This window comes from Pelophylax lessonae, assembly GCF_965119305.1.
Source record: "Pelophylax lessonae genome assembly, chromosome: 2".
NCBI lineage: Eukaryota > Metazoa > Chordata > Amphibia > Anura > Ranidae > Pelophylax > Pelophylax lessonae.
Window position 1 is genome coordinate 278,787,662 of NC_138769.1, and position 13,326 is coordinate 278,800,987.

Genomic DNA, 13,326 nt, shown 5'->3' on the forward strand with positions numbered 1-13,326 from the left:
TAATCACTGTATTAGTATCACAATCGATGACAGATAGCATTAGGTTCTTCCCAGATAGTGTCAGATTGTTTGCAACATATTCACCATCATATTTAATCCATTGATTGCCAGCAACACTATCACAGACACACTATAAACCTACATTACTAGTATAGTGTCTGAATAGATCTGTATCTTTGATCAGATCAAAACTATACTAGCATCCCCAATAGTATAGTATCCCCAAAAATGCAGTGTTAACAGAATCTGCCCCGACACCGGCCTGCACCAGCATTTAGCCCCTCTGCCCCCCCCCCCCCCCAATAAGTGCAATTTCTGTAGTTTACTGTCACTTCTGATACATTGCATATAAAACCGAAGCATTGGCAAGATTAGGACTGGTATCTGCTAGAACTAGCAGGACTTTTTGCCAGATTTTGCTGGTTGGAAGCTGAAGAGTGGGAAATTTGAGTGGAGATTGAAAAACAGTTTTGCTTTTGACTGTTGGTAATTGCTGTGTTTGCCTTTTTAGATTTTTTAGGGGGGTCTTTCCTTTTTAAACACATTTTCTGTCACTTTTAAATAGCCTTTTTATTCCCCCCTTCATTCAGTTTGCTAAGGGGAGTGATTAATTGGTCACAAGTGATACAGTTTCTACAGTATCTCAGAAAAGTGAGTACACCCCTCACATTTTTGTAAATATTTTATTATATCTTTTCATGTGACAACACTGAAGAAATGACACTTTGCTACAATGTAAAGTAGTGAGTGTACAGCTTGTATAACAGTGTAAATTTGCTGCCCCCTCAAAATAACTCAACACACAGCCATTATTGTCTAAAACGCTGGCAACAAAAGTGAGTACACCCCTAAGTGAAAATGTCCAAATTGGGCCCAATTAGCCATTTTCCCATTTGACCCATTAGTGTTACAAGGTCTCAGGTGTGAATGGGGAGCAGGTGTGTTAAATTTGGTGTTATCGCTCTCACTATCTCATACTGGTCATTGGAAGTTCAACATGACACCTCATGGCAACAAACTCTCTGAGGATCTGAAAAAAAGAATTGTTGTTCTACATAAAGATGGCCTAGGCTTAAAGAAGTTTACCAAAACCCTGAAACTGAGCTGCAGCACGGTGGCCAAGACCATACAGTGGTTTAACAGGACAGGTTCCACTCAGAACAGGTCTCAAAATAGTCGACCAAAGAAGCTGAGTGCACATGCTCAGTGTCATATCCAGAGGTTGTTCAGAGGTTGAGGTGGATTATTGGAACCATGTCCTGTGGTCTGATGAGACAAAGTTATTTGGTTCAGATGGTGTCAAGCGAGTGTTGCCGCAACCAGGTGAGGAGAACAAAGACAAGTGTGTTTTGCCTACAGTCAAGAATGGTGGTGGGAGTGTCATGTTCTGGGGCTGCATAAGTGCTGCCGAAAACTGGAGAGCTACAGTTCATTGAGGGAACATGTACTGTGAAATACTGAAGCAGAGCATGATCTCCTCCCTTCGAAGACTGGGCCGCAGGGCAGTATTCCAACATGATAACGACCCCAAACACACCTCCATGACGACAACTGCCTTGCTAAAGAAGCTGAGGGTAGAGGTGATGGACTGGCCAAGTATGTCTCCAAACCTAAACCCTATTGAGCATCTGTGGGGCAACCTCAAATGGAAGGTGGAGGAGTGCAATGTCTTTAACATCCACCAGCTCCGTCGAAGGAGTGGAAAAGGACTCCAGTGACAACCTGTGAAGCTCTGGGGAACTCCATGCCCAAGAGGGTTAAGGCAGCACTGGAAAATAATGGTAACCACACAAAATATTCATACTTTGGGCCCAATTTGAACATTTTTCCTTAGGGGTGTACTGATTTTTGTTGCCAGCAGTTTAGACATTAATGGCTGTGTGTTGAGTTATTTTGAGGGGAAAGCAAATTTTACATTGTTATACAAGCTGTACACTCACTACTTTACATTTTAGCAAAGTGTATTTTTTCAGTGTTGTCACATGAAACTATATAATAAATATTTACAAAAATGTGAGGGGTGTACTGACTTTTGTGAGATACTGTATATACATTCATGTAGAACCCATTCCTGAGTTTGTTCATCCTTCAGCTCGTCCACCTTTCTGCTTGCTAAACTTAGACAAGTGGTGAGTTAAAAACTGACATTTCCTGTTAATAATATTAATATTGTAACTGGAAAATGTGTGCTAGCAGGATTGAAGATTCTGTGCAGTGCATAGTGTGTCACATGTATACAACAATGGAGCAACAGCTCCAGGATGGATACCCCTGCGACAGATGTGAGCGGGTTGTCCTTCTGGAAGCTCAGATCTGGAGGAGCAAATTGCAACACTGGGCAGAACTGAGAACTTTGAATTGTGTCCTCTACTCACTGATCAGGTGGCTAGCAGGGTTAATTGGGAGGGTGGAGGGGTAAGTCAGGATTTTCAGGTAGGAAGATGGGTTAATGCAATTAGAGGGAGTGGTATGGGGCTCACAGAAAAGGAAAGGCCAGCCTTGGGTTTGAGCACCCTAACAGATTTGCCAAGTTGGGCGAAGATGTGGGGGTGGTAAACTCACAGGTGGCACCTTGGATGTCACTCTTACCCCTAACAGCCAGGAGAGCAGACCATCTAGTAGGGGTAGTAAGGGCAATGCAGGTAGGCCTAGACAGTTGGTGGTAATAAGAGATTCAATAATCAGAAGGACTGAAAGAATAAATTGTCGCCAGGATCGCCTCAACCGAATGGTTTGCTGTCTCCCTGGTGCCAGGGTCCGGCATGTGGCGGATCGGGTTGATAAATTACTGGGAGGGGCTAGGCATGACCCAGCTGTCTTGGACCACGTTGGAACCAATGACAGAAAATATGGATGGTGGAGGCTCCTTAAGAACCAATTTAAAGAACTAAGCTGCAAGTTGAAGGGAAGGACCTCCAAGGTGATATTCTCTGAAATATTGCCTGTGCCATGCGCAACACAGGAAAGACCGGGAGATGAGAGAACTAAATGCATGGCCTGGTGTAAGGAGGAGGGATTTAGGTTTTTTAGACCACTGGGCTGACTTTTCATTGGGGTACAACCTATGGAAAAGGAGGTTGCTAAAGATGGTTTGCACCTAAATGAAAGGGGGTCTGCTGTGCTGGGGGAGAGGTTTATGGGAAGGCTGGGTGAGTATTTAAACTAGGATTGAGGGGGAGGGTGAATTAGATTAGAATGGGTCAGACAGGTCAGACAGGGTTCAGCCCCTATTGGTGGGTGAAATGAGGAAAGATGGGGGAGGGCTATGGCAGGTGATATGAAGGTTCTCATTTTACAAACAACCATTGGAAATGGTACTATTTGTACTAAAATAAAAAATATGCAACGTAAGTGTGCAAAATGTGACAATGAATTAAAGCGTTTGTTTCAGTGCCGGTTCACACAGGCGCGACCCGACTTGCCGGGGCGACCTGTGTAATCGCGGTGCGCAGCTCACACCGCGACCTTGGAGCGGCCGGCACGGACTTCATATCATTGAAGTCAATGCAGGTCGCTCCAGGTCGCCCCAAAGAAGCTCAGGACCCTTTTTCTAAGTCGGAGCGACTTATATTTATAAGGTTGGAGAGAGGCGCTACCACGCTGCGCATTATTGTTTATGTTACTGTAATACAATATGCTGGCATTCTCTCTGGGAAATATTTTCCAAAATGTACAGTACAATACATAGTCATACCTTATCCAGTTCATCCTCTAGCAAACATGCATCAAGGTGAAGATCTTGAAAGTGTTTCTCTTTCACAGTTTTAATGACTTGATACATTTCCGCATAATCTACTGTGGTCAGGTGAGAGAAGTTGATATGTGGTGGAATAAGATCATAGCTCAGAACATGAGAATTTAAATATCCTATAATTTTTTCAGCATTTCTGCAAGAGAAAACGGAAATCAGTGAAACAGAACAAAATTGTACCTTTGTATATAATATGTAGCTGATGTGCAGAGTAAAAGGTATATTAACTGGTACTGCAGAAAAAAACAAAAAAACAAATAGAATTACTACACATGCCTTTAGTGACATGTGATACTACATTTATGCACATAATTATCTACATGTACCGCATTAGTTTGATGTGTGTGTCTTCATAGAATCTACTCTGGAGTCCACTGCTTTTTTTATGGTCTACTGTTTTTAGACCTATCCTATCAGAAAAGCCCTTTGAATTTTAAATTGTAGCTCTGTAACAAACCTCAAATAGAAAGAAAAATGTCCTATAAGCCACACATCTCTGCAAAACCTTGTAAATAGGTGTATAACAGCAACAGCCCAGGCTTAGAAATCCCATGAACAGGGAGAATAAATGAATCATTGGCTGCCACAGTTAAAAGAAATGTTCAGTCCAGTTGCTGATTTTATTGTTATTCAATATAAAACAAAAGATTTCCTATCAAATATTTACCATAATTTTCCTTTCCTGGTGGACTCCATGGCAGCATATGTGTGGGTTAACGCCACCTCCTCTCTTACCCTTTCGGGCCCCTACTTCCATACATGTTTGCTCCAAGCCAGAGGCTGCTTTCCATAACTAGCCTACTCATGATACTGGGAGGGAACTCCTGCTGCCATGGAGTCCATCAGGAAAGGAAAATTACGGTAAGTATTTGATAGGAAATTTTCCGTTTTCCTTACAGACTCCATGGCAGCATACATGTGGGAAATAACTGGCCAAACACAACCGGGTGAGCAATTGCAGAACAAAATAAAAAAGGTTTAATTTGCACCGTTAGACAGGATTCCTAAACCAAAGTTAATAGAAGATAAAGAGGTCAGCTCAACACAGTAACGAGCCATAAAAGGTGTTAAATGAAGACCACGAAGCTGCTCTGAAGATTACTTCAGGAGTGACGTGCCATGAGGCCGCCCATGATGTAGAGACACTTCCGGTTGAGTGTGCCTCTGGAGATGCCATGACCTTATTTTTAAGCCCACTGAATGGCGTGAACGCTGCAATTGATCTGGAAGAGGCACACATTCCCTTGTTCCTTCAGTGAAAGAGGACAAACAGATGGTCAGGTAGACAGAAGGGAGCTGTGGTTTGCAGATGCAGTTTTAGATTTTCCCTCACATCCAGTGGATGAATGTTGGAACTTTTGGATGACCTGAACATTGCTAGAACAATCTCCTAGTTTTTGTGAAAGACAATGTCACCTTGGGATTTGGCCCCAGCATAGAGTTTACCACCACTCGGTCTGGAAAGAATGTTAAAAACTGTTCTTTACAACCCAGGGCTCCTATCTCGGAGACAGTTTTTTGCTGACCTGGCAGCTACCAAAAAGGCAGCTTTGAGGGAAAGATCTTTGATAGAGACTGGCTTTACATGCTCCAATGCTGTTCCTGAGAGAAAGTCAAGGACGAATGGAAGGTCCCATTTGAGGAACCTTGGCTTCCACTGAGGCCTACATCTTACTGCTCCTTTGAAGAACTAGCAGACAAGAGAGTGTCTAGCCAAGGATAGCCTATTGAAGGCCGATACTGCAGACACCTGCTTCCGAAAGCAGCTGACTGACAGGGCCAGGTCAAGGCTGGATTGTAGAAAACCCAGGACATCCTGGACTGCCGGGTTGCTGCATGAACCGGTAGTGGAGGCAATTTTTTCGCAAATCTTGGCAATATCCTCTCATAGACCCTGTTTGTGCTTGCTATCCTAGCACTCATTAGGGTAGAGATGACCCCATCATGGCAGCCTAGGGCCTCCAGCCTTAAACTCTCAAGAACCAGACCCTCAGGTCCAGATGAGTGGGGCAGGAGGGAAAAGGAAAGCTTCATCTGCCCTGAGCTAACTCTGTCAGGCAATGAGCATCCCAACCCGTGTTGCTGGTGTTCGTAGTAATTGTGACCAAAGAAATTGGTGCAATGGAGTGGCAGTTGAGAAGATTCTTCCGTTGCAGCCACCAAGGGAGGCTATCCCTCATTGATGGAGTTATGTTGATGGATTGGTCTTTGCTCCCTGGACTCCATTGCTGAAGGAAACCCTTCTGGAAAGAATGCATCCTCCACTGTGCCCATTCCACCATAGACGCCGTGGCCACCATGGTGCCGATAACCCTAAAGGAACTGTGAGGCCCTTAAAATAAAAAGGACAGTGCTAGACATATTCTGTCCTGAATCACTGGGATTCTTTCCAGGGGAGGGAGATGGTGCCCGTGATTGTATTAATTTGGGCCCCAAGAAATACTAGGGATTGAGTGGGCTCCAGGTGACTCTTCTCCAAGTTCAGCCGAACTCTAGGAATGTGGAGATAACTTGAGCTCTGTGTACCAGCAGCTGCTCCCTGTCCTCGGACAGCAAAAGAAGGTTGTCCAGGTAATGGTGTAGGCGAATGCCTCTTGTCCTGATCAGAGCTATGACAGCCAGTAAGACTTTTGAAAATACCAGGGGGATGTCAAAAGCCTGAACAGGAAACAGGTAAACTGGAGGTGAACCTGGCCTATGGTAAAGCGAAGAAACTTCTGGAAATCGTCCACTACAGGAACATGGAAGTAAGAGTCCTTCAGATCTATGGACACAAGGTTTCCATTTTGAACTTTTCCTTCCTGATGAACATGTTCAGATGGCTAAGGTCTATGACAGGTCTCCATGTGCCATTTTTCTTCTGGATCATGAAGAGAGGCTAGTAAATGCCCCAAAACTTCTCGCTGTCTGAAACAGGCACGGCAGCACCCTGTGTTACTCTACATAAGATAGGAGCCTCTTTTCTTTGGAGTGTGGAAGGGTAGTGGGAACAAACCTGAGCTAAGGGGCGCTGCTGAGCACCCAGGTATGGTCAGAGGGGATCGTCCTGATGGTCCAATGATCCTGCATTGAGACCGCCCAGGCATGCCGGAAGTGGAGGAGACGTGCCCCCACCCAGCCTGCCAGAGCGCGCCCAATCTCAAAAAGACTTGGTGGCCTCCGGGCCGCCTGCTGACCCACTTTTTGAAGACTCTGGAGTTTTTCTGAAAGCATGGCCAGGTCTGTAGAGCTCTGTCTTCTGGGCCGTGCCCTCTTCTGGCTTAGCAGGCGCCAGTCCTAGAGCAGAAATACTGACTTACCCCATAAGGGCATGGGCTATGGTGCTGTCTAATGTGTTGTCAAAGAGCAAGGAACCCTCAAAGGAAATCCTACACCACGCCTGTTTAGAGGCGGGGTCAGCTAATCTAGGCCAAATCCACAAGGCACGCTTGACGATGACAGAGGAGAGCATGACCCATGCCACCAGGCAGATACAGGCGATAGAAGCCTCCCCCAGAAAAGCCGGCGCCAGCCTCAACTCTTGAATGGCCGAAATCCTGGCCACTTCTTCAGAGCCTCATCCACATTATCCGTCCAGACCTCCATTGCTTTGGACATAGCTGCCAGGGCCAGGGCTGGTTTGCAGGCCATGTCTGCTGTCACATAAATTCCTTTGGAGTCAGTGTTGATCCTTCTCTCAAGGCCGTCTTTAAAGGACAACGTATCCTCTAGTGGAAGATTTACGGGTTTTACTAACCACATCATGGCTGCATCCACCAAAGGTGCTGACTCCAAGTGTCTAACTTCCTCACTCTTCTTTTCAATAAGTTTTTATTAAAGATTTTCAACATACAATAACATATTTCGTTAGCATTACAAAGAACAAAATAATACAACATGAGAAAATATAGCTCATATCACAACTTGTACATACATTACACAGAGCTCCTCAGAGTTCTAGCTAATTCCTTAGGGAACCTCAAGTGCGTGCCAAGCGATACAGCCGGGGTGCCCTTGAGGGCCCAGGTGAGATACCCAAGGAGCTCGGCACCCCTTCGGGAGCATACTGTGCCCAAGCCCCCCGGGCTCCCACCCCCCCCCCCCCAGCCAAATCTACATTAAGCGTCTGTGGGTCCCTAGTGCCCCAATCCCATACCTTATATCTCTTCCTCCCAGCTAACCGTAAGCATGGGATAGAACGGGCCCCTGAAGGCTCTGCTGTGATAGGATACATAACAAGAACGGAGTAGATAACACTCAAAAGTTGAAAACCAGTAGACTATCAACTGGACAGTCCAAACAAACAAAACCTCCTGTATGCAGTAAACAATCAGCAATACCAATTTACAAGCAAGTGAACAGTAATCGTGCTCAATCAGGGTATTTATCTAGCCACCCTCTCCATTGCTGCTGAAATGTTTGGAAATTATTTCCCGAGCTAAAAAAATTTTTTTCATACAAGTGAATTGTTTTCACTCGGGTGATGACTTCATAGACCGTGGGGATTTTGGTAGACCTCCATGCCGCCGCTACATTAGTTCTAGCCGCCGTTAGGATATGTGAAAGAATACATCTATGTTCTTTCGGGACAGACTGAATGCCTAAATTCAGTAGGGCCAATGACGGCGTCATAGGCAGTTTTAGCCCCGTAACCGCGGCCACCAAGGCGTAGATGGCCACCCAGTAGCTCCGTAGTTTCCTACATCCCCAAAATGTATGGAGTACAGTGCCTCTCGCTCCACATTCCCTCCAGCAAGCATCTGAAGAGTCCTCGTACATATGGACCAGTCTGGATGGAGTAAGGTAGCTCCTATGCAATAGTTTAAGAGCCCCTTCCCAGTGGTTAGTGCAGTGCGTATATTTAAAATAGGATTGTACAGCTGCCTGCCAATCCCCAATAGAATATTCTGCATCAAGGTCCCTTTCCCATGTTACCATACACTTCAGTTTGGACTGGGCCTTAGGTTGCGTCAATACTCTATAGAACCAAGATAACCCGCCTGCTCTCGGTTTCCCCGAAGTGAGGTACTCCCACACCTCCTGAGGCACCTGTACTCGCAATTCCGGGAACTTCAAGTGATAATGTCGCAGTTGTGCCAGAAAAAAAAACCATAGGGGGTGGAGGAGGACAGAACCTGGGAATAGGTAAGGGAGCGTTGGGCACCAGGGTTGGGACACCTCAGCGAGGGAATGAGAAATTCGTAGGAGGCCAGTGTGAGGTCTTTAGGCAAAGTAGGGATTTCAGACACCTGTCGCAGAGCCCCCCAACCATGAACTGTAGCCTGAATGGCCGGAACTCCAGGAAGATGGAGACTCCGCCCAGTTTGAGCCGCTATTAGTAGGGAGGGAAGGTCTCTATTGGCTACCAGGGCCCTCTCAATGATAACCCACAACTTATCGGAGTGGGGGTTGCACCACTCCTTAGCCTGATCCAGGAGAGCCGCTGCCTGGTAACTTCTAAGATCCGGCAGTCCCACACCCCCCCAGCTCCTAGGCCAACGAAGGGTAGAGTAGGAGAGCTTGGGTACTTTCCCGTTCCATAAAAACTTCCTAAACTGCTTGTCCGTGTCATTAAAGAAAGGTTGTGGAACGATTATAGGTATCGTTCGGAAGTAGTACACAATTTTGGGTAGTACCAGCATTTTAAGCGCCACCACCTTGCCCATCCACGACAATTCGTGTCGGGCAATGTGGGACAGATCCTTCTGCACTATCTTAGTTAATTCAGAATAATTAATCGAGTAGGTAGAGGCTGTTGGAAATGATAACCGTATTCCCAAATATAATAAGGACTTGGAAGCCCATTGAAAGGGATGTTCTGTCCTCAACGCCTCCAGATCTCTAGAGGGGACATACATCGGGAGGCACTGGGACTTGGAAGTATTCAATTTGTAATACGAGACCTCCCCGAACTCATCCAGCACCCTAGCCAGGTTGCGCAAGGACGAGGGCGGAGAGGTCAGAGTGAGTATAACGTCATCTGCAAATAACCCTATTTTATGTTCCCTGTCTCCCACCCTAACACCCAATATGGATGGGTCACTCCGAATGGCCTCCGCCAGTGGCTCCATAACTAGGGAGAAGATCAGGGGAGACAGAGGACACCCCTGACGTGTGCCATTAGTGATCGTAAAGGTTTCAGACATAGCTGTGCTAGTAAAGACCCTAGCCAAGGGAGTAGTGTACAAGGCCGAAATGGCCGAGCAGACAGGACCCCGAAGCCCAAATTTCGATAACGTCGCCTTTAGGTACCCCCAGTGAACCCTATCAAACGCTTTTTCCACATCGAGGGTCAGGAACACTGAGGGCACCCTGCGACTTTCCACCACAGACAGGAGATCAAACATCCGTCTAGTTCCATCGGGGGCCTGCCTGCCCGTAACAAATCCAACCTGATCACTTTGCACTAGTAAGGGTGTGACCTTCCCTAGTCTTTGCGCCCAAATCTTTTCATAAAGCTTCAGATCAGAATTCAGCAAGGATGTGGGGCGGAAATTCTGTGGAGCATCAGGTGACTTCCCCGGTTTTGGCAGCGCCACTATGACAGCTTGAAGCATCTCTGCTGGGAAAAAAGATCTAGTCATAGCGGCATTAAACACCCGGCCTAAGTATGGCGTTACTACGGAACCGAAGGTCTTAAAATATTCGGCTGAAAAGCCATCCGCCCCCAGTAAATTATTAGGGGGCAGAGAACCAATAGCCATCTCAATTTCCTGTTCCGTAATAGGGGCATTCAAGCTCGCCAACATCTCTCCTGAGACCGTGGGCAGGCTCAATCTTTCCAGGAACCTCTGTATACTCTCCGCCGATGGTTGCGGTGAAGCCGCATCGTCCTTCAGGTTATACAGATCAGTATAGTACTTAGCAAAGGCATTAGCTATCTCAGACGGGTGATAGACAGTGCGAGAGGTGTGAGGATCCTTTAAAGAGGATAATTTAGCCTGTTGTTGCCTCTTCCGAAGATAGTTGGCCAACATTTTACCCGCGCGATTTCCAGAAGCATAAAACCGCGCTTTAGAGCGAAACAGCAAAGATTGGTGTTCCTCCAGCAATTTAGTTCTCACCTGCGCTCTACAGTCATTGAGTTCCAGCAGCAATGTAGGTGTAGGGGAGGCCTTATGTCTAGTCTCTAGGTCCTTAAGTCGAGACATGAGAGAGGACATAACCTTTGCACGTTCCCTTTTAACTCTAGAGGCCAGCTGTAGGAGCAGGCCCCGAACATACGCTTTATGAGCACACCACAAGGTAAAAATATCAGTGTCAGACCTATCGTTATGTTGGAAAAAGTCCTCAATCTGACCCCACAACCGCTCCCCGTGGCCTGGGTCCCGGAGAATAGAGACGTTGTTCCGCCACAAATGTACAGGCACCTCATTGTGCTTCTCCGCGACCACCACAGAGACCGGGGCGTGATCAGACCAGGAAATGGTATGTATAGTGGCGGACACCACCAGACGCAGCACAGACAGGTCTGCCACAAAGAGATCCAGTCTGGAGTACGACTGATGGGTGCCGAGAAATACGTGTAGTCCCGCTCAGTAGAATTGACACATCGCCACAGGTCATAGAGATCAGAAGTGTGCAAGAACCTCTGTAGCGTGGTTCGTGCATGCCTCTGAGGGAGAGTACAGTCCAAGGATGCATCGGTTATACAATTGAAATACCCACAATATAGGAGGAGACCCCTCTTGACTCGGTCCACTTTCTTAACCAGTGATCGCAGAAATTTGATTTGGCGTTGGTTAGGTGCATATACGTTAACTATAGTATATGTGACATTATTAATGTCACATATGAGTACTAAATAGCGACCTGCGTCATCCACAATCGTGTCATGCAGCTGAAACGCCCCAGATTGAGATACAGCTATTAAAACCCCTTTTCGCTTGGTCGCCCCAGAAGCCGTGAAAATGTGGGGGTATCGTTTATCTGAGCATTTAGGCTGTTTAGATTTCGCAAAATGGGTCTCCTACACACACAGAACATCCCCCCTAAGACTGCGAGCCTCCCTCCAAAGAGACCGCCGCTTAAAGGGGCTGTTCAATCCATGGGCATTTAAAGTAATAAATTTCAGTGGCATGAGAATTCAAAATATAAACGAGTAAGGGTCATCCCGAGGATGAGACTAGTTTCATAAAAGAGAAAATGATCATCAAAAAAAATCAGGGAGTCACTGAGTATACTCTCACCATACCCAGTAAATCCGTCCATCGGAGCAGAGCCATGAAACCTCCCTACTGCGGGAGTGTACTGAGCACATGAGGAAAGTCCAAAGTCCACATTCAAGTCGGTGCTTGTAAGGAGGCTGAAAAAACAAAAGAAAACAAAAACACAAGTCCAAAAAACATCACAAAACATGACACAGGTAGAGCACGGGGTAAACCCCATCATGCGAACTCAATCACAAGTAGTGGGTAGGGGGGGAACAGCTCCCACCCTCCAGTTCCCTCCTGGACACCAGCCCATAGAAAAAGCGAGGATTATCACCCCCAACCGTGCCACAAACCCCCGGTCATAGGGGCATTGCAGGATCACTTTACCAAGGTCCACTCCGGGTCCAAGTGTGAGGGAGAGTTGGACTCATGCATAGGAGCCTCCGGATCAGGCAATAGGCCCCAAGTCTTAGCCAGACGAAATCCCTCCTCCTCTGTACGGATAACATAAGTGCGGCCTTCTCGTACGATAAGCAATTTTGTGGGGTACCCCCACGAGTAAACTACCTTGTTATTCCTGAAAAGTTTCGTCAATGAAATCAGCTTCTTGCGGGCAGCCATCGTGTACTGAGAGAGGTCCGCATACACAGTGATCCCTTGGTATGGGTCAGGGAGAGGGGATGTCTTCCTAGCCATTCTCATGAGGTCATCCTTCACGTGAAAGAAATGGATCCTCGCTATGACATCCCTAGGCACTTTTTCAGTCAGATGCTGGGGCTTGGGCAGGCGGTGAGCTCTATCCACAATAACCTCACCAGCTAAGGTGTCAGGCAGCAGGGCCATGATGAAAGCCTGTACATAGGAGCGCAGTTCAGCAGGAGGAACAGTTTCCGCTACTCCCCGCAACTTAATGTTGTTGCGCCGATTTCTGTCCTCCAAGTCGGCCAATTTAGCTTTAAGTGTCTCCACCTCATCCGATGTATCCTTGTGAGCGTCCACCAGCTCATTATGAGCCACCGAGAAATCGTCCATCTTTACCTCCCAGGCCTGTCACATCGGTTCTGAGATGTGTAACACAGGACATAAGATCTCTATATAGCGATCCGGTGAAGGTTAGGAGCATTTCCTTCATTCTGGTATCGTTGAGAGGCTGCCCCGTGGTAGGAAAGTCTCTGATGTGCTCATAAAATTCCAGAGTGCTGTCCTGGGAAATGTCTCCCGCCCTGCTGTCCCCCACATAGTGATGGTCGGGAGAGCGCCGTGGAGCCGCCTTCTTCGGGCTGTCAGATGGAGAGGGACCCGGGGGAGACCAATGTCCAGAGCCCGGGGATGGCGAGGCCGGGGAAGGAGAGCCCGCCAAACCACCCCCCCGGGGCTCGTGAGCCCCGCTGCGCTGCGAGCAGGCCGCGGCGCCATTTTGAGAGCGCGGCGTGCTAGTTGAGG

The 13,326-nt window shown here is 47.1% G+C and overlaps 1 protein-coding gene across 1 annotated transcript in view; it reads right to left on the reverse strand.

Annotated features, from left to right (window-relative positions):
* Positions 1 to 13,326, reverse strand: part of SLC6A17 (solute carrier family 6 member 17) — a 1,289,761-nt gene that overhangs the window by 815,150 nt on the left and 461,285 nt on the right. Inside the window, exon 7 of the mRNA XM_082246730.1 lies at positions 3,695 to 3,887. Within this exon, the coding sequence (XP_082102856.1) occupies positions 3,695 to 3,887 (193 nt within the window). The remainder of the gene's footprint in view (positions 1 to 3,694; positions 3,888 to 13,326) is intronic.